General features: G+C 40.2%; 1 protein-coding gene across 1 annotated transcript in view; it reads left to right on the top strand.

Annotated features, from left to right (window-relative positions):
• arhgap42 (Rho GTPase activating protein 42) overlaps nucleotides 1-21333 on the top strand; it is a 254861-nt gene extending 233528 nt beyond the window's left edge. Inside the window, exons 20-24 of the mRNA XM_033022363.1 lie at nucleotides 277-663; nucleotides 750-912; nucleotides 6558-6620; nucleotides 10731-10810; nucleotides 20081-21333. Coding sequence (XP_032878254.1) covers nucleotides 277-663; nucleotides 750-912; nucleotides 6558-6620; nucleotides 10731-10810; nucleotides 20081-20169 — 782 coding nt within the window. The 3' untranslated portion in view covers nucleotides 20170-21333. The remainder of the gene's footprint in view (nucleotides 1-276; nucleotides 664-749; nucleotides 913-6557; nucleotides 6621-10730; nucleotides 10811-20080) is intronic.
• Nucleotides 21334-22565: the final 1232 nt, after the last annotated feature.

The following is a 22565-nucleotide window of genomic DNA, read 5'->3' as shown; positions in this document are numbered from 1 at the left end:
TATGTATTGGGTCTGAAATGTTGTCAGAAATGTTCCATTATTGTGAGAGGTGAGGTGGCCTTATCACTAGTCTGTAAGATAATTTACAGGTTGTGTAGGAGTATTTTCAATTAAAACTAAAAATAGTGGCAAAAAATAGTACTTAGAAATGATATAAGTATGGCTCATAGTATTGTTCAACTTGTATCAGCAATTCACGTCTTTCAGTCGCATTGAAGTTTTTGTACTTTCCGCAATAAACTTGTCAAACTGTTATACACTGCTTGTTCTTTTTAGGCGATGCCTTCAGCAGCAGTCCGGACAGTACACCAATGGGAAGCATAGAATCTCTCTCCTCTCATTCATCGGAACTAAACAATTCTTCTAAAACCAGCTCCTCTCAACATCATGTGCAAAGAGAGAAAGGAGACAATGGAATTCCATGGGTACAGACTCCTGCCACATTGCCCGGGCTAAAGAACACAGTTGTTTGGACAACTAGCCCGGAATCAAGCTCCAGTGAAGACACCGTTAAAACGGATGGTCTGTCAGATTCTCAGAATCTGTTGTCGGCTGCAGGAAACAAACCTCCACCCTTAAGTCTGTGCAGTGAAGGACCCCACAAACATAATGTGCTTAAGCGATCAATAACCACCTCTCTAACTTCGCTCCCTATAACTGATGGTAGGTTCATAGCAAGATTTTATTTAATGATTGATATTATTTTGCACAGTTGAAGACATGTTTTTGTTTTGATGCATTGTTTTCAGGTACTAATGGGAGAATTTTTAGCAATTCTGTTCAGAATCTGTCTTCAGTGGATTTAAAAGATACACTTAAAATCACATCCAACCCAGCACTTCCTCCAAAGATGGCTACTAGAAGAAGACTAGATTCAACAGCAAGCAATGGCTATCAGAAACCAGGATCAGTGTAAGTGCTGTTATTGTGAAAAACCCTTTGTAGCTATAAATAACTGTGCTAATGAAAAAGAATCACCATTGATCAACATTGTATATCAATAATTTAGATGAACAATGCTTGATTAGTAAGTTTACAGATGACACTAAGGTAGGTGGTATCATAAATAGTGGAGATGCTTATCAAAAATTACAACAAGATCTTGATCAGCTGGGCAAGTGGGTCCAAGTGCAAGTGCAAGGTGTAGAATTTTGTAAAGGCAAACCAGGGCAGGAACTTGGCAATGAATGATAATGTCTAGGGAGTACTGTACAGCAGAGGGACCTATGAGTGTAGGTACAGTTCTCTGAGGTGGTCACAGATGGTTAGTGTGGTGAAGAAGGCTTTTGGTACATTGGCCTTCATCAGTTGTACACACCATTGCTGAGGCTGCATTTGAAGTATTGTGTACAGTTTTGCCAACTCTGCTTTAGGAAGGATGTCATTAAGCTGGAAAGAGTGCAGAGAAGATTTATGAAGATGTTGCCGAGACTCGAGTGCCTAAGCTACAGGGATTGATTGGGCAAGCTAGGACTTAATTCCTTGAGTGAAAGGACGCTAAGGGGTTAATTTATAAAGATGTATAAAATCATGAGGGGAATTGATTGCAATGGAATGCATGGATTCTTTTATGTAGGGAAATCAAGACCAGAGGACAGAGGTTCTTACATTGTTCTATCTGGGACATATGACAATAAAACACCCTTGACTCTCGGCATGGATAAGAAAAGTTTAGAAAGATTTTAGCCAAATGTGGGCAAATGGGACAAACTTATCTTGGTCAGCATGGACAAATTCGGCTGAAGGACCCGTGCCCGTGCTATATGAGTCTATGACCGTCTAACATTTTCACTACACATTTGACACTGGTGTTGATTCAGTGAACCATTTACACTTTACTGATGACATACATGGTAATATAGGTTTTAATATTGAAATTGTGCAAGTAGTCACTTGAGGTTTATAGGGGATACTGTGAAAAACCTAAAAAAGAAACTAGGAACAAACTGAACATGATCTTGGCAAGTAAGAGTACGGTGAATCTTAAAGGGGCTGTCCCACTTGGGCGACCTAATTGGCGAGTTTAGAAGAGTTTAAAAAAATGACATGTTGAAGACCTCCTTCGACTATGTAGAAGACCTCCTTCGACTATGTTGAAGACTAGCTTCGACTAGCTACGACTAACTTCGGGAAAATTGGACACCGAATAGTGGAGAGTGAAGAAGACCTCCTTCGACCTCCCTTCGACTATGATGAAGACTATCTACGACTAACCTCGATTACCTACGACTAACATGCCGACCTGCTATGACCTACTACGACGAAACCTACGAGTAAAAAAAGTATCTATTTTTTTCCATGGCGACCTATTTTTATTCACGGGCATTTTTTAACACATTGAGAAAAACGCCGCGACCTAGCTGAGGCCTCGAGTATGCGGAGACCACTCTCGAGCATGAAGGAGAGTTACGAACACCTCCTACGACCTCGTGTCAACCATGCTGCGAGTATGAGTCGCGGGCAAACTCGCCAGAACTCGCGGATTAGGTCGCCCTTAAGATGTTTTTAAATATATTAGAAGGAAAATGTCCTTTCAGGAGAATAGAGCAAGTGGATATGAATGAGATCCTAAAATGAAAACCTCATCAGTATTCACCAGGGAAAGAACACAGAAGCTGGAGAGTTCAGAGAGGTGTATGCTGATATTCTGGAGCACATCTTTATCAGGAAGGAGGAGGTGCTAGAAACTTTAGAGCACATTACAGTAGAAAATCTCCAGGACCAGACAGGATCTATCAGTGAAAAATGTGAAGAGAAGCAAGGGAGGAGATTGCTGGGCCTCTGATGGAGATTTTTGCTTCTACATTTGCATTTTGGGAGGTTAAATTCTGGTTGGACATATAACATAAATGCCAGGCACCTTAGAAGTGTTTATATAGAGAGGTGGATAGGACAGTGAAAAGGCATTTGCTATGCTTGAAGCTGAAGCTGTAAGAGTTGAGATATCATGTTGCATTGTCTAAAACGCTGGTTGGGTCACACTATGAGTATTATGTTGGATTTTGGTCACAGCACAAATGGAAGGATACTGTGACAATAGGCTGCGTGCAGAAGAGATTCTATCGTCTGGAATGAAGGTCTGCAGTTATAAGTACAAATTGGATAGGATGTGTTTATTCGCACTGGAACACAGGAGACGGGTGACTTGAAAGAGGTTTATGGAATTATGATGGGCATGGATAGATAGGATAAATCGTCAGGGCACTGAAGCTTTGAACTCAAGAGCACTTTTAAGGTGAGAGGGTTGAAGTTTCAAGATCTGAGGGGTAAATGTTTCACAGAAGGCTGAGGAGGCCAAGTCAGTGGATATTTTTAAGGCAGAGATAGATATATTCTTGATTAATACAGGTGTCAGAGGTTATGGGGAGAAGGCAGGAGAATGGGGTTAGGAGGGAGAGATAGATCAGCTATGATTGAATGGTGGAGTAGACTTGATGGGCCAAATGGCCTAATTCTACTCTTATTCCTTATGAGAAATGGTGGTAAATATTTGTAATGATCTGTAGTGGAGGCAGATACAATTACAACATCTAAAAGGCATTTGGATAGGAGAGGAATACAGGCGTAACGCAGGCAGATGGGACTAGCATAGATGGGCTTTACAGTCAGAAGGCTACAAGGGCCTGTTACAGTGCTGAACATTTTCATGATTCTATGATTTAAAATATTTTAAAACTAAAATAAAAATATTCGGCCACATACTTCAAATCAAATACATTGTTGATAGAAATAGTTTAAATTGATAGATTTAAAAACATTACCAATGTTACCATTGAGAAGATTATTTTTGTGAGTGCATGTATAATCTCTTGAAACTGTAAATAGGCAGTGTGAATCTGCTCAAGCCCTTCCCTTCTCCCAGAAACTACAAGACACAGAATAATAGTTGGTCATTTGAAACTAGGTTCACGGCAATGTATTAGAATTAAGTCTCCGTAAACAGAAGTGCTTTTAGCATAAATGTCCATACAGTATAACTTGTATAAACAGAGTCCAACTCTCAACTCACACCACCAAAAACATGGCTTCCTGCAGTGAAGTTAGACTCAAAGTGGCATTGTGTTGGTGGTGCTGGTTGGGGGCAGGGGATATTGATATTAAAGTTTTGAAATTCAATTGAGAGCATTAGTAAGATTCGTGAACACACTTGGGACGGAGGGTGAGCAACAACAGAGGCCAAGTTCTGAGCTGTTTGAGGGGGAGAGAGACCGAGAGAATGATTTTCTCTCCTGTCTTTGGACGTCATTCTGGTTTTTGGAATTGCTCACAAAACCACAAATAAAGATTTTTTAACAAAAGCAGACAAACTATTGTGGAGGCACAGTGGCGCAGCTGTAGAATTGCTGACAAAAAGCGCCAGGTTCAATCCTGACTATTGGTACTGTCTGTACGGAGTTTGTACTTTCTCCTTGTGACCATGTGGGTTTTCTCCGGGAGCTCCGTTTCCTCCCACATTCCAAAGACAAACAGGTTTGTTGGTCAATTGGCTTTGGTAAATTGTCCTTAGTATATAGGATAGAACTAGTGTATGGGGATCGCTGATTGGCATGGACTCCGTGGGCCAAAGGGCCTGTTTATATGCTGTATCTCAAAACAAAGCATTATTAGGTATCTTGATTATAATTTGAGGAAGTCTGAGGCCCTGTGTCATGAAGGTCTTCACATTGGAAGTCTGCAGCACATCTGATGGTTGAAACATTATTTGATTATGAATTTACTAGAATCAAACTTTCAGAGTTGGCAATATGACTTCAACATCCTGTGATCAACCAACATCTTTTTGCATCCTGAATTTACGGGCTAATATATATTATGGTTCATTTCTGTGATGTCTTTAGAATAATAAATTAATTTTCAGTGTTTTATGGGGGTGTTAACAATCAGAATTTAGTATTGAACGGTATGTGGATATTAGGAAAAGGAATTATAAAATTGGTAGGTGAGTTTTAAGGAGAGGCCTGAACAGGGGAGGGAAGAGAGCGCCAGAATTTTTTCAGGGTGGTTTACCAGTTTCACAAATCATGCAGCTGGACACATAACTGCTCAAGGGATAAGGAAATGAAAATTGTGGATAAACAAGAGACCAGAATTAGAGGAGCTCATGTAGTTATACTGATGAAACTGAGAGGAATTGGAACTGCGCATCTGAATTCCGAGCCCAAATTGTTTTTAAATTAGTTAAATCATCCTGGTATTTTTTTCCTTCATCTGTAAGCCAGAAGATGGCACATTTGACTTGGATACGTAACCGAGGTTGGTCCTTCTTTCTACAGCAAAGTAATACATAATACAACTAGCCAGTGGCAGACTGGGTCTACAAATATTGGTTGCCGGGAGACAAAGGGGGCCCACTTCATCAGGGGCCCACTTGATATAGGGGCCCACACCATTGGGCAAGCTGACACCCTGGCCAGTCCGCCACTGCAACTAGCCATACATCGTGTTTACCATTTGTGGAATCTTGCTGGGTACACATTATCTATCATGTTCCCTAATATAGCACGATCAATTACCATGTCAGTTTACCGATTATGAAGATATTTAGTACTTTCTGAGACTACTAAGTTGTTGCATGTTAAATTTAATGTTTCCATGTTTTGTTTCTTTATTAATGAGGTAAATGTCTCACCATCAATTAATAATATATTGATGATGCAAGCTTTGGTGTTGTTTAATTATATGCAAAGAATCACATTGATTCTTCCCTGCAATTCATTTTTGTGCATTTCATGGAATAGTTAGAGTTTAAATTACTAGCTAGCCGGTAAAGAAATATTCGTAGAATTATACAGAGATAGGAACTTTGGCCCACAAGGTTTGCTGGGACCATAAAGTATCCAGTTACATTTGTCCTATTTGACTCTCCTGTCCGTATACCCATCAACTACCCCTTCCCTCCACAGATTCTTCCACTCACCTATATACTCTTTTCAGTGGCCAATTAACCTACAAACCAGCACCTCTTTTGGATTCAGTTGTCAGCATTTGAGTTGACAAAGGAAACAAAAAGTAAATTCTGGATACAGAGTTTCAAAACCTTCTGGATGAGCATTCATCAAAAAGAAACAGATGGGAAAAATATCATGAACCACGGGAGAAAAAACATCTTATTTTCCTTAAAGTCAGGAAATTACATGCATATTTTAATAGCTCTTCCCAATCCTTATGCAGACAAAGACTGCTGTGAATGGCTGTCACATAGTCCTCAACAATAACTGGGACCTGGTTAGATTGAGGGTTGAAGTAAGGAGTGTGGGAAAACTGAAGATACTAGGCTCTGGTTTCCGTGCCACAAGAGCAAGATGTCAAACAAGACATGGATGCATAAAAGGAGATAAGAAATTGTACCTGAGCTCTTCCTCCTTAAAATGATTCTGTTTATTATACCATGATGAAAGAATAGTTGCGACTTTATGGAGCATGTTTGTTTCAAAGGACAAAGATGAATTTAATGCATTAACATTTTCACAAGAGCATGAAATGTAATATACTTAATCATATGAAAAACTATGTTTTTAATTAACATGATTTGTGAAACTATCTACCCATCTCCCTAGGGTTGCATCCAGAACTCAGTTGTTTGAAAATATTGGCACTCCTAAACTAAATTCTTCTAGATGGTAAGAAATGAACTTTGTTTTCAGTCTATATTTTCTCCTTTTTAATGGTGTTTAAACTTTATCATTGAACTAAATTATTGCTGTCATTATTCATGAACATTAATTGAGACTGCTCAGCCTTAGAAACCTGCTTCACCATTCAGTAAGAGGTATAGGAAGGAACTTCAGATGTTGGTTTCTACCAAAGATAGACACAAAATGCTGGAGAAACTCAGTGGGACATTTTCCCTCCGTGCCATCATCCCAAAATAGATTGGATTTAAAGATGCATCTTACTATCACTGCTCTTTGATTGACAATGTTGTTCATCTTTGTTCCATTCATGGATGAGTGTATGGAACAAGCTGCCAGACTATCCCATCGTTTAAGAAACAGTTAGACAGGTACATGGATAGGACAGGTTTGGATATGGACCAAGTGCAGGCAAGTGGGACTGGTGTAGCTGGGACATTGTTGGCCGGTGTGGGCAAGTTGGGATGTAGGGCCTGTTTCCACACTGTATCACTCTATGAGTGGAAATTCTGCTGATTACATAGTGGGAAGCAAGAAGCAATTATCTTTGCTCCCCCCAATAGGAGCTTTATTTTCCAGTTAATGGCTCTATCCATCCCTCTGGTCATGACCAAGGCTGAACCAACTTGTCCAAAACTTTGTGTAGGAAGGAACTGCAGATACTGGTTTAAACTGAAGATAATTGCAAAATGCTGGATTAACTCAGCGGGACAGGTAGCATCTCTGGAGAGAAGGAATGGGTGACATTTCGGGTCGAGAAGAAGGGTCTGAAGTCTGAAGAAGGATCTCGACCCGAAACGTCATTTAGTAAGATAATAATGGGTATCTGATAGTAAATTCAATTCCACATTCCAGCTTACCCCAACAAATCTATCTCGCTCTACCACCTTTGAGGAAGAACCCACAAAGACCCATAACCCTCTGAGGGAAAAATATGATCACCTCATCTCTGGTTTAAATTAATGAGGTCTTATTTTTAAACAATGAAACCGGTTTCTAGATTTTCCCACATGCTTGAGTTTAATTTGATTGTATTTATATTTAGTATTATCTGATTTGATTGGACAGCGTACAAAACAAAGTTTTTCGTTGTACCTCTGTACAGGTGACAATGATAAACCTAAACCAAAGGAGGGGGAGACATCATCTCCACAAACACTTTGTTAAGAATTCCCATGCTGGTAATGTTTCAGTCAAGTCCTTCTCACTCTTCTAAACTTCAGTAACACAAGCCTCACCTGTCCAACCTGTTATAAAATATTCTATAAATTCCTGACATCAGGAGTCTTTTCAGGAATTAAGTGGTTCCTATGAGCATCCAGACACTATTCCCATGTACAATGACAGGTCTGTTAAATTGTTCTTTACTAAGTGGCATGGTGACGCACCAGTAGAGTAGCTGCCTTTCAGCAGCAGGGACCCGGGTTCAATCCCAACTACGGGTGCTGTCTGTAAGGAGTTTGTACGTTCTCCCCGTGACTTTTCTCTGGGAGCTCCGGTTTCCCCCCACACTCCAAAGACGTACTGGTTTGTAGGTTAATTGGCTTGGTATAAATGTAAATTTTCCCTCGTGTGTGTAGGAGTGTTAGTGTACGGCGATCGCTGGTCAGCGTGGACTCATTGGGCCAAAGGGCCTATTTCTGCACTGTATCTCTAAACTAAACTAAACCAAGTTCTAATGATGTTATTGAGCTCCTCCAGCTTTCATGCAGGTCTCAAAGCCCATCAAAAACAGATTATATGACTGTCTAACGTGTTTCTTTATTTAGTATTGTTAGACTACAAAACTGGAGATGCTTTTCAAGGATCTCCTACAGTCTAATTTTCTGTTGGAAATATTTACATTATTTTGCTTGTAACGCTATAAGCACCGGATACTTCAGGATTAATAGATTTATAATATTAATAGAATAGATGAAGTAGATTTGAAGCAGATGAATCAGATCATTGGGATAGCAGCCGGTACACAGCAACCCAAAACGTCACCTGCTCCACTAATTCTTAACTCAATTGGTTGAAATACTGGCACAGGAATTCACTTGAGATGGTTCATGAGGTGAATTACAACATTTTCATGCATGATTTCAGGAAACACTGATGTTCTAAGCATTTTGCAATGTCTGAAAAATTACACCTGACGCTAAGTACAATGAGAGAAAGACATTTGGCACAATGAACGACGTCACTCATTGTACAGTGTTAATTTAGGATGTTTAAACACTTTAGGCAACTGGTTTGGTGAGCACCTACTCTCTGTCTGCCATGGCCACCTGGAGCTCCAAGTTGCCAGAAATCTCGATTCTCTTCCCTTTCCCATGCTCAGCTGTTTGTCTTTGGCCTTCTTCAGTGTCAGGGTGAGACCAAATGTGAACATGAGGAACAGCACCTCTTATTCCTCTTCAGCAGACTACAACCTGACTACATGAACATTAAATTCAGTAATTCCAGCTAACTTGCCCTTGCCCCTCTATCTACCCAAATCCTCCCACTCACACCCTTCTTTCTCATAACACCCTGCTCCTTCTCAGCCATTTTTCTCCCACACACCCCTCCCAATTAGTACTTCTTCCCCCCATTCCCATCTGCACACATAAGTCTCGACCCAAAACCTCACCCATTCCTTTACTCCAGCATTTTGTGTCTATCTTTGTGTGTGGATCAGCATCTGCAGTTCCTTCCTACACACTCTGTTTTTTGGTCCCATGCTCCATCTTCCTTTCCCATCAGATTTTATTATCTGTAGCCCCTGGTTACCTCCAGCAATCATTTCCCAACCTCAGCGGTTAGCTCAACCCCTCTTCCCCTCCTTCCTCTAATCCATCTCTCCTCACCTGGATCCATCTATTGCATGCCAGCTCTTGCCACACCCCTCATCACATCTTCATACTAGTTATCTCCTCTCCACTAACCCAGATGAAAGGTCTCAACCCGAAACATCAACTGTCGATTCCTCTCCACAGATGTTGCCTGACTCGCTCACCTTCCCCAGCATTTTTCTTCGCACTCCGGTTTACAGCATCTGCAGTATTATATGCCTCCTGCTTTCTGTAGACCTCTGCTTATGGTCCTGACCTCCATGGTGGGGCAGAATTCACTCTGGGGCTCTATGGCATCTTGAAGTCCTGTGCTACTGTACTTTTTGCAGCTGGAAGCTTGCGTCCAAATTCACCAAAAACAGCTACAATATAGCTCCAATGCTGTCAACATGATGAAGATGTTACTTTTGGATGTCACTTTGATCCAACTGAGGTGTCTGGATACTGACCTTTGCTTGAGAGAAAGAGAGAGAGCAATAATGCTTAAAAATCAAGACTTGTATAGAAGAGGAACCTACATTTAATGTTGGTCCATTTAAGGCTAACCCATCATCAGTCTGAAGAAGGGTTTCGGCCCCAAACGTTGCCTATTTCCTTCGCTCAATAGATGCTGCTGCACCCGCTGAGTTTTTCCAGCACTTTTGTCTACCTTTAATGTTGGTCTTCAGTTAGTTACATAAACACACCTGTAAAACAATTAAAGAAACAAAATCTAATGCACATAATTTGCTGCATTATAGTGGTGTTCAGGAGATGATAAAGCATCACCATTGTTTTAAGCAGCGAGTCGCGAGGTATTGCATTGTCCTCCCACTACTTAGAAACAGTCAACAATTGTTTTGACAACTCAAAGCTTTGCTGACTGAAGAACAGTGTCCATCTGTATATTCATTCCAGGTCACTGATGCAATACGAGATATATCGTAATAATATTTGATCACAGTAACAGGTAATTTAAATGTTAAAAAAAAATGGACTGAAATGTTTGTAACCTTATTATACACAGATGTTTAAAATAGTTACCATGACGTCTGAAGAAGGGTCTCAACCCGAAACGTCACCCATTCCTTCTCTCCAGAGATGCTGCCTGTCCCGCTGAGTTACTCCAGCATTTTGTGTCAATCGTTTGTTTAAACCAGCATCTACAGTTCCTCCCTACACAAATAATGCCCCATGTACATTGTGAAATATTTCTCTGATAACTATCTGATTAACTTTTTTGCTATGAAATAGTTTACTAGTAATTAAATGATATGTTTTATTGTAACTGTCTTTGAAACAGCCATGCCAAAGCCATGTATGCCTGCAAAGCGGAGCACAGCCATGAGCTCTCTTTCCCACAGGGGGCAGTGTTCACTAATGGTAAGTCTTAAGATTATTTATAAAAGTTTTTGTCGTGAAAGTCAAAATATCAAATAAAGTGCTGTGTCATTAACTGTTCAAATATGAATTTGTTATTAGATAGTGCTTTGCATTTTTGAAAAACAGTTGTTATATCTTCAAAAACATGGTGTGTTTTGGAATTACGATGTTAACTTGCTGATTTGGCCTTCACATACAAGTAAGAGTTTGTATCATCCCATTAGAAGTGGAACTGTAATTGGTTGTCGAGTTGGATATTCATCATTATAAACTGTTTTGTTCATATGACCCTCTGTTGAGTGAAAGGTTTGTGTCCAAACCAGTCTCTTTTGCTATTACCATCAGTTTTCTCTGCTGCCCATTGGGAAAATGGTCATTTTTAACAGTTATTGGTTATTTGGTTTATTTATTTAGTTATGTTGCAGAAAGGTTTACTGATGAAAGTTTGCAAATTTATCAATATCAGGCGAAAGTACTAAAGAGCCTGTCCCACTTAGGCTATTTTTTTAGGCGACTACAGGCGACTAGGCTGTCGCCACATGGTCGCCGGGGTGTCGCCTGTGTGGTCATGAGTAGTCTCCTCAGTCGCCCAAAGAGTCGTAGCGTCTTTCTGGTCACCGCTGGATTTTCAACAAGTGGGTTTGATGCAAATGAACGTAGCTTGATTTCTCCTGACGTAGGTGCTGTCGTAGTTGTTGGTTAATCTAGGTTGTCGCCAGGTTACCGTAAGTTGTTGCCAGGTGGCGTAGGTTGCCACGGTGCTGACTTCATTTTTTTGTTGTTGTTAAAGTAATGATTCTATTTCAAATTTTATGTCGAAGGGCAGTCCAGTCGCCAGTTTTTCAGCAACCTGCTACGACTATGACAGTCGCCGGCAGTCGCCTATAAATAGCCTAAGTGGGACAGGCCCTTAAGTCATCAATGTTACTTTACTAATGTTGCATTTGAGAAAACTGCTGGTTCAGTGTTAGTGCACTGCTTTTCCCTAGTCTGATGCTCACATGTTGCGGGTGTATTTTATGTTCCCAATGAATTTTCAGTGTGTAATCTTACTGGATCCCCCCCATCACATCAACGTGGCAAGTGTAGTGTGGCACAACATCTGACTGTATAACCACCTGCGCTAACTCAACAGTGATGAGACTTGGTGATGGTCCACCGGGTCTGTGATCACACACACACAGACACACAAACTTCATTAAATTATGTAAAGGTTCTACTCGCCTTTCAACCGGTTACTTTCACCCATTTCAATGAGCCTGGAGTGACGGGGGTAAAGAATGGACTCTGTCCTAGAGCTCGTGCCCATGAATAGATTGGTAGCAGGAATCTGAGACGGCACATCTGAAAATCTTAGTTGAAGATTCAACCCACTGTAACACTATGCTTAGTGAGAAAGCATTCAAGCCCACGTTCTCCAGCCACAAGAAAACCTTACAATACAATACAAGTCTCCTAAATATTACTAGCTTTAGTTCAGATCGGGAATCCACTGTAAGCCAAGAAACAATGTTGCACAAATTATTTTGTGGTCTATGAGTATTTTGCCAGTTTGCAGAATGGTGTTATTCTTGACTCACAAGTGCAGGAAGGCCTAGTCTACAGCGACCAAAGTCCAACGTTGCAGTGACCACAGCTCATTTCATTTTGCTGCAGATAGAGCAGTTGTACTCTACACATGTATTGTTTTAAGTGGATTCCATCATAGAAGCAGAGTTAGAATGAAGCAAAGATTCTGAAATAGTGGAAAAATTATTAAAGTACAAAGACAGAATAACTGCATGGGGCAGGGTTGATAGTATGTGACAGCATCTCTAGGAAAGGCATGCAAGAGACTCCAGGTGCTATCAGACTCCTGAAACATTGCAGAACAAGCTGTTCATCCAAGGTTTCAAGCTCTCGTATCTTCTTCCAGAGGGAGAAAAGAGAAAGTAGGCACATTGCTTCTGACAACAGTTCTACTTCTACATGGGTGCATGTAGCACACAGCTACAAGATATCTTTGTGCCTTGCCCCGTCCTTGCGCTCTTACACAGTGCTGCATTGCTCTTGAACAGTATGGTTTCTGCAGGTTTATCAGTGAAGCAGATTCCAAATACCCTTGGAGGACAATGTTGAGTACCAGTGGATCTGGCTGTCAAGTTTCACCAACTTGGTCGTGTAGAGTTTTTAGTTGATGAGCAACCACATCAGTTGATGAGCAAAGGGCATCAGTGGAGTGGGAGGGGAGAGAGGACAAATCCTGGGAGAAATAACTTGTGGGCTGGTGTTGCCTGGAGCCATGCCATGCTCGGGATGGAGCCATCGTGACCTCTGTAGCCAGTTGGAGGAGGAAATTTCAACTCCCAGAACATTGATATTTGGACACTGACCTATCGCGGCATTAAAATATCCTTGCAAGGCCACAGGGGTCTGAGCTTCCTCTGGTGCTGCAATGGGTGCTAAGGTGCCATTACCAGATACTTTGGTTGATTCTACATTTAGGTTGATAGAGCTAACCACCACTTTCACATCACAAACCCTGTATGGGGTTGGAGTAGGACATCTCCATGTTCTTGATATTCAATGCAATTTATCTATCAAATTCTCCATACATTAAATGTTTCGTGGCATATACAGTGCATTCAGAAAGTATTCAGACCCCTTCACTTTTTCCACATTTTGTTACGTAACAGCCTTAATCCAAAATTGATTGTTCATTTTTTTAAATCATCAATCTACACACAATACCGCATAATAAAAAAATGAAAACGGGTATTTAGAATTTTTTGCAAAGTAATTAAAAATAAATAACTGAAATATCACATTTACATAAATATTCAGACACTTTACTCAGTACTTTGTGAGGCACCTTTGGCAGCAATTACAGCCTCAAGTCTTCTTGGATATGACGCTAGAAGCTTGGCACACCTGTATTTGGGAAATTTCTCCCTTTCTTCCCTGCAGATCCTCTCAAGCTCTGTCAGGTTGGATAGGGAGCGTCGATGCACAGCTATTTTCAGGTCCCTCCAGAGATGTTCAATCGGGTTCAAGTCCGGGCTCTGGCTGGGCCACTCAAGGATATTCACTGACTTGTCACAAAGCCGCTCCTGTGTTGTCGTGGCTGTGTGCTTAGGGTCATTGTCCTGTTGGAAGGTGAACCTCCGCCCCAGTCTGAGGTCCAGAACGCTTTAGAGCAGGTTTTCATCAAGGATCTCTCTGTACTTTGCTCCGTTCATCTTTCCCTCGATCCTGACTAGTCTCCCAGTTCCTGCGGCTGAAAAACATCCCCACAGCATGATGCTGCCACCACCATGCTTCACTGTAGGTATGGTATTGACCAGGTGATGAGCGGTGCCTGGTTTCCTCCAGATATGACGCTTGGCATTCAGGCCAAAGAGTTTAATCTTGGTTTCATCAGACCAGAGAATCTTGTTAGAATAGGTGCCTTTTGGCGAACTCCAAGCGGGCTGTCATGTGCCTTTTACTGAGGAGTGGCTTCCGTCTGGCCACTCTCCCATAAAGGCCTGATTGGTGGAGTGCTGTAGATGTAGTTGTCCTTCTGGAAGGTTCTGCCATCTCCACAAAGGAACTGGAGCTCTGTCAGAGTGACCATCCGACTCTTGGTCACCTCCCTGACCAAGGCCCTTCTCCCCCGATTGCTCAGTTTGGCCGGGCGGCCAGCTCTATGAAGAGTCCTGGTGGTTCCAAAGTTCTTCCATTTAAGAATGACGGAGGTCACTGTGCTCTTCGGGACCTGCAATGCTGCTGAAATTGTTTTATACCCTTCCCCAGATCTATGTCTCGACACAATCCTGTCTCAGAGGTCTACGGACAACTCCTTTGTCTTCATGGCTTGGTTTTTGCTCTGACATGCACTGTCAACTATGGGACCTTATATAGACAGGTGTGTGCCTTTCCAAATCATGTGCAATCAATTTAATTTATCACTGGTGGACTCCAGTCAAGTTGTAGAAACATCTTAAAGATAATCATTGGAAACAGGATGCACCGAAGCTCAATTTCATAGCAAAGGGTCTGAATACTTATGTAAATGTGATATATCAGTTATTTATTTTTAATTACTTTGCAAAAATGTCTAAATACCTGTTTTCACTTCTTCATTTTGGGGCATTGTGTGCAGATTGATGATAAAAAAATGAATTTAATCCATTTTAGAATAAGGCTGTAACGTAACAAAATGTGGAAAAGGTGAAGGGGCCTGAATACTTTCTGAATGCACTGTACATATCAGTTGCCTTCTGCAGGACATTTCAGTAATGGTGATTCATCTGTAGCAAATGTTGTGTGTGTGATTTTCCCCTCTACCAAGCTGGCATCAGTGGCATCTTTGCCCATTGACCTGGGTGCAGTGTGACTGCTCCGCACCATATCACAGGTAGTTTCCATCTGCAATCTAACAGCGTCAACATCTAGCTAGAGTGTGCAAGTGTGAAACCAAATGATAGTTTGTTTTAAGCATCACTGGCTTCCTAATGTTCCTCCACTGTCTGTCAAGATTGTCATTCATCAACATCCTAAAGGAAAGAGGCACATAAATAAGGTTGAAGTGAAGGGGAATTGAAAATAATGTGCTTGCTGGCACTAGCTAAAGATTGTAAGTCACAACAGATTGTGAGACACTGATGTGAAAAAGAGGATTAAGTATGATGATACCTTTAATCATTTCAGACTGGCTGTTTGCCATGCATTCAACGAGGACCACTTGAGTAATAGTTTTTCTTGTGTAGGAAGGAACTGCAGTTGCTGGTTTACACCGAAGATAGACACAAAATGCTGGAGTAATTCAGCGGGACAGGGAGCATCTCAGGAGAGAAGGAATGGGTGACATTTCAGGTTGAGACCCTTCTTCAGACAAATCTGTCTGGAGAATGGTCTTGACCCGAAACATCATCCATTCCTTCACTCTAGAGATGCTGCCTGTCCCGCTGAGTTAGCCCAGCATTTTTCTTCCTAGAAACCTTCACTGTGCACCATTTGTTTGTAGGGAAGGAGAAGATTAAAATTGTGTTAGTCCTTGGGGGTTGTGGTTATCGAGGTTAAATAACAGGGAGTATGTAAAAGCTGTGAGATATAGGTATAAGGTATGCAACAGTATTAAGTGGACCAATATTCAGTGACACATGTGCTTGTTAGGTTTTGATTAAGTCCCATCTGGATTGACCAACTCGGCATGGATTATGAGGGTGTGATGATTTGAGAAGTTGACAATGCATTTTGTCTTCGCATATCTTTAAACCAAAAGTATTTTGAAAAGGAAAAGTTTAACATAACTGCCAATTAAATCAGTAGATAAAATCCAAGTAACGTATGCAAAACAATCTGGTTTTGGGTGGTCGACAATGCATTTGGTAAAGTAACATTTGACTAAACCTTTAATCATTTGTGAAGCTGTTGAATTTCTTGTGCTGTATTCATGTCCTCAGAGGCCAAATGCTAAGAATGAAGCTTTGCAACTATTTGCTTCCACTGTCCTATCAGTGTGTCTGCCGTCTATGCACCCTATGGTAACAGACATCTCTAAATTCAACTTACTTTAGCAGCACCTTCCGGAGAGAAGGAATGGATGACGTTTTGGTTCGTGATTCTTCTTCAGACCCAACCCAAAACGTCACCCATTCCTTCTTTCCAGAGATGCTGCCTGTCCTGCTGATTTACTCCAGCATTTTGTGTCTGTCGTCAGTGTATATCAGCATCTGCAGTTCCTTCCTGCACAGTTAACACTTATGCCCCTGTCCCACTTAGGAAATCTGAACGGAAACCTCTGGAGACTTTGTGCCCCACTCAAGGTTTCCGTGCGGTTCCCGGAGGTTTTTGTCAGTCTCCCTACCTGCTTCCACTACCTGCAACCTCCGGCAACCACCTGCAACCTCCGGGAACCGCACGGAAACCTTGGGCGGGGCGCAAAGTCTCCAGAGGTTTCCGTTCAGGTTTCCTAAGTGGGACAGAGGCATAACTGCACAGTGAAGCCATGATAATGAACAGGCAGCCTGCAATGCAGTGATTACTTTCTGCATAATCACATAATGGTTTTCTGAGCTTTCCACCTTAGAATTGTTTTTTTTTCTTTTTAAAATAACAATTTCATTGACTTTTGTTTTCTCATGATGTGTTCGTAGAATGGCCAAGAATTATTTCACCCTCTTGAGCAGGGTGTTGTAAAGACCACCTCACATTTATTTCTGTGCACTGGAGTAGACTTTTCTTTTGTATTCTTGAGCACAAGCATATACACATTAAAAATATGACGCACCTTAATTTCCCTGTTAATGAACACTGTAGTTTCAATAATAGCATGTCCCTGTGAAAATTATGATCAATGATCAATGGCATTGGACATTAATTCATACCTATGTTGGTAAATGGATAGTGCTATGTATTAGTTTGGTTTAGAGATACATTATTTTCTCTCGCCTCTTTGACCACTTGCAATAGCTCCAATGACTACCCCATCGTTTAACGTGTAATCAAATCTAAACAGGTTTCTTGTTTTAAGCTCATAGCAAAGTAAACGGTGCATGAAAAATTAGAGTTTAAAAAAAAAAAGCCAGGCCATCAAATTTGAAAAGAGCCAGTGCTGATGGTTGGCCTGGGTTTCAACCCCCACATGTGGCAGGGGGAACGATGGCCCATAAGGAGTTCCATTGTGAAGTCCTGAGAAAAAATGTGTTGCATTAGAAAATTTAAACCACGTAAATGTAAGGCAAGGCAAGGCAAGGCAAATTTATTTGTATAGCACCATTCACCAACAGCAATTCAAGGTGCTTTACAGGAAAGAAAAAATAAAATAGCCAATAATTAAAAATTGCAAAATAAGCAATACGACAAATGTATGAATAATAAAACAACGTCAATGAAACAATAAAACGATTTTAAAGAGCACATAAAAGGGTTAAAATTAGACGGTTAAGATTACCTGCATGTCGGGTTATGGAAAAGCTATAGTAAACAACAGTGTTTTTAGGCCTGATTTAAATGCGCTTACAGTCTGTGCACACCTCAGGTGTTCAGGGAGCTTGTTCCACAGGTGTGGAGCATAAAAACCGAATGCTGCTTCAGCCTTTTTAGTTCTGACCCTGGGAACACAGAGTAAACCTGTCCCTGAAGACATGAGGAGTCTAGGCGCCTCATATACAACAAGTAGGTCAGAGATGTATTTTGGACCTAGACCATTCAGTGCCTTGTAGGTCAGTAACAGAATTTTAAAATCTATCCTCTTACACACAGGGAGCCAGTGCAAAGATTTAAGGACAGGTGTAATGTGGTCCATTTTCTTGGTGTTGGTCAAGACTCTGGCAGCGGCATTTTGGATAAGCTGCAGTTGTTTAATTGATTTTTACACCTGTAACGATGCCATTACAATAATCTAACCTACTAAAAATATATGCATGAACAAGTTTTTCAGTGTCTTCTTTGGACAGAAATCCCTTGATTCTTGCAATATTTTTTAGATGGTAATAGGCAGATCTGGTAATGGTCTTTATATGGCTGTTAAAATTCAAATCCGAGTCCATAACTACACCAAGGTTTCTGGCTTTGTCTGTGGTTTTCAGTGCAATTGAGTCGAGTTGAGCACTCACCTCTAGCCTTGATTTTTTGGGACCAAAGACAATAATTTCTGTCTTATTTGCATTGAGCTGGAGGAAGTTCTGGTTCATCCACTCATTGATATGTTTGACACACTGGCTCAGTGAGTGTAGGGGACTATGGTCATGTGGTGACACTGCGATATATAGTTGTGTGTCATCGGCATAAGTGTGGTAGGATATGTTAAAATGCTCTATGATCTGAGCTAGGGGGAGCATATAAATGTTGAACAAAATGGGTCCAAGAATGGAGCCCTGAGGAACCCCGCATGTGAGTTTTGTACGTTCTGATTCAAAATTACCAAGGGAAACAAAATAATCCCGATCTTTCAAGTAAGATTTGAACCAGTCCAGCACAGAACCAGAGAGTCCCACCCACTTCTCCAGTCTGTCAAGCAGTATGTTGTGGTCCACCGTATCAAAAGCAGCACTGAGATCTAAAAGTACCAAAACTGAAGCTTTTGATGCATCACTGTTTAGATGTATGTCGTTTAGGACCTTAGTGAGTGCAGTCTCGGTGCTGTGATGTGGCCAAAATCCCGACTGGAAAACATTAAAAATATTGTTTTGGGTCATAAAGCAGTAAATTTGTTGGTAAACTACCCTTTCAATAATCTTTGCCAAAAATGCTAAATTAGATATGGGCCTGTAGTTGCTCATAGCTGAGGCATCCAAATTAGGCTTCTTCAATAGGGGCTTGATCACTGCTGTCTTTAAGGCTTTGGGAAAATGCCCCGATTGAAAGGAAGTGTTTACTATGTTCAGTACTTCTGGTGCAACACTGTTAAAAATATTTTTAAAGAAGCTTGTGGGCAGCAGATCAAGACAGCAGGTAGTGGACTTTAGCTGTTGAACAGTTTCAGTCAGAGATGCACAATCTAAAAGTTTAAAATGTTGTAGATTCATTAGTGAATCTGGAGGCATAGGTGACAAAGCCATGTTCCCTGAGGTGGAGCTAGACATTGTTTGTCTTATCTTCAGAATTTTATCGGTGAAGAAATCTGCAAAGTCATTGCACGACTTGCTGGACAGGAGCTCAGGAGGGACTGATGATGAGGGGTTTGTCAGTCTATCGACAACGGCAAACAGGGTGCGGGAATTATTATTTTTGTTGATAACCTCTGAGAAAAAGGACTGCCTTGCCCCTTTCAATTCCTGATTATAGATACGGAGGTTGTCTTTGTAGATGTCGTAGTGGACCTGTAGTTTGTTTTTTCGCCACCTACGTTCGGCCTGTCTACACTTTGTTCTTTGGGATCTCACTGCTGTGGCATTTCTCCATGGTGACTTTTTCCTTCCAGATAAAACCTTGGTCTTTAGTGGTGCAATAGCATCCATAAGAGTCATAACATTGGAGCTAAAACCATCCAAAATGTACTCTTAATGGTGTCAACATTAGATAATGGTTTATCCATATTCAGATTGCTGGCTGTGAGGTCATCAACTGTGGGAGTGCTAATCAATTTTATGTATTATGAATATGAGAATTTTCCACTGCACAGTTTATTAATTTTGGATGTGCAAAGTTACACTTTTTCGATTTCCTTAAAATGTGCAAGGAGTGAAACCATCTTGATTTTGGAGAAGTTAATATTATCTTCAGAAATTGTTAGTTTTAACAGCACAGATTTTACATTAAATTGCAGTATATTCAATGATTTTTTTTCATCTTATTAAACCCTAGTGCACGGGTCAGTGGAACCAGGATGGCTACAAGGAACATATGAAGGCAAAACGGGGCTAATCCCTTCAAATTACATAGTCTTTCTTTGATAACTGCTGGCAAGACTACAAAATCTCCATGGCATCCATGGTGACCAGTGTTAAAATCTGAGAATGCAATATAGTAACACAGCTCTATATCTGTCAAACAGTCGAGGGCAATGGACTGTTTGCCCTACTGAATATATGCCTTTTTATGGTGTAAAGTAAAGGAATGTGGTACCCATCAATAAATGTTTGCTTAAACAAAAACACTAATCATATCAGCCATTGTTATTGACAAATATTCATCTTGTAGCATTGGAAATGGAAAAAGAGACAAATTTTAGTGTATATATCCATAGGTATACACATATATATTTTATACGCTGTAACATTTGTATTGCAAGGCTCCATGTTTGGAAAACCAAAGCTAATATGAGCTATAATGCAATTTTTATCTTGATGTTAATTTTTTTATATATATAATTGGTTGAAAGATGTTACTTTAGATGGATAAAGAAGAAATTTATATGTTGATTTATTATAGCATCACAAATTATACATTTATTTACAGTCTTATTTGAACTAGCTGCAGTGTTTTTCTTTAAGGCAAATCTTTGCTGTTTTTTCAGCTTAAAATCCTTCAACATAATTTTAATCAATTAACTTAATTGATCATTTTGTAAACTAAATTTTATGGACATGCAACTCTCCTTGACCAGTTTTTGTATTAGAATTAGAGGACTGATGGTCACCGATGTTTCATGTCTTTTAAGGAAAATAACTCAAGACGAGATGGGTATTTTCCTGAGATTCAAAAGATACTTATGCTCAAAGACGTCTTCAGCTTTATTAAAATTGGTAACTGACGGTAGTGTTTTTACTTTAATGTACAAGTAATAAAACATCAATTTATTATTTACTAATGTAAATGTAAAATAGATGAAGAAGGATTGTATATTTAACATATTTTGTTGATGAACTACTTATGATCTCCAAATACTTAAGTACCCATACATTTCTTGAGCATTCAGTCTTGGATTATAAGTGATTGCTTTTAAACTTCTCAGAGCATGTTCAATATTCATAAGACTAACCATTTATTATGATCTGATTGTTGTTTATAAGGAAGTTACCTATTTATCACACCAGTTTCTCCTGTCAAAATAATTTTGATTATGCTTTAAGATATGTTCACAGCTTACTGGTTACACATCTGAAGTTGTTTTGTTTTAGCAACTTAAATTTGAAATGGAATTTCTTGTGGGAAATTACAAGATGTTATTACTTTTAAGTGAAAGAGGCAGAATGGTGCCAGCATTGAGGAACACAAAAATCGCACTTTTGTAACTATTTTTTTCCCAATACACTGGTGTATTGGTGACCTATTTGAATGTTGGTTTTCTTTCTTAGATATATATAACATTCAGTGATAACATTCATACTTTAAAGTGTATATTGTCAAATATTTTGTTTTAGTGTATTTAATAATTATTCAAAAAACTGTCACCATATGTATAATGTGTTCAACTGAAATGTTTTCTGATCATTCAGATTTGTATAAAATTACATGATTATACCTGTGGCTTAGCATATAATTTATACTGCTGTTTGAATATATTTGTAGTGGATTGCAACATATAAATCATTTTAAGACATGGTAAGAAACCGAATAGTGGAAACATGAATTTGAATTTGATAGTCAACAGATTGTGGGGTTTTAATATAATTCCCGGAGCAAACTAGTGTCTGCTGTGATCACAAAGGGTATTTCCTATGGCAGTTTCTGTGGTAGGCACACCAGGACACAGGTGTTACTGGCACTGTAGAGCTGTGGGTAAATGAAGAGAGGGAGATTAAGGAGAATATCATGGCAGCAATCCAGGATGACATTATAGATGATTCACCCAGTAAAGCTATATGATGAAACTGATAAATAAAAAGGGGACGATCACCTAGCTGGATTTGATCTGTGACAAAGGTTCCCAACCTTGGGTAAATTTACCCCCAGGGGGTAAATTTTACTTAACCAGGGGGTAAATTTGTTGATTCTGGATTTGTACATATTTTTTCTCATTGATTGACTGTTTGGTTCTGGTACCGGTATCTGTTCTTCATTAGTTGTTCATAAATAAGTGAAATAACATTTTTATGTGTTATTAAAGTTGCCAGGGGTAAACAGGATGAAAAAGGTTGGGAACCCCTGATCTATGGGCTCCCAAATAGTCAAAGGGAATTAGAGAAACAAATATGCCGGGAGATTGAAGACTAATAGTGTTGTCACAGTAGGGCAGCACGGTGGCATAGCGGTACAGCTATTGCCTTAAGCGCCAGAGACCCGGCCTCTCTCCACGACTCCGTGACCTTCCCCTCCGTGACCTGCGTGTATTTTCTCCGAGGTCTTTGGTTACCTCTCACATTCCAAAGACGTACAGGTTTGCAGATTAATTGGCTTGGTATAAAAT

Source organism: Amblyraja radiata, chromosome 6 (genome assembly GCF_010909765.2).
Source record: "Amblyraja radiata isolate CabotCenter1 chromosome 6, sAmbRad1.1.pri, whole genome shotgun sequence".
In the NCBI taxonomy this organism is placed as follows: Eukaryota; Metazoa; Chordata; class Chondrichthyes; order Rajiformes; family Rajidae; genus Amblyraja; species Amblyraja radiata.
Note: the sequence above shows the minus strand (reverse complement) of the source record. Positions and strands in the feature narration are given on the sequence as shown.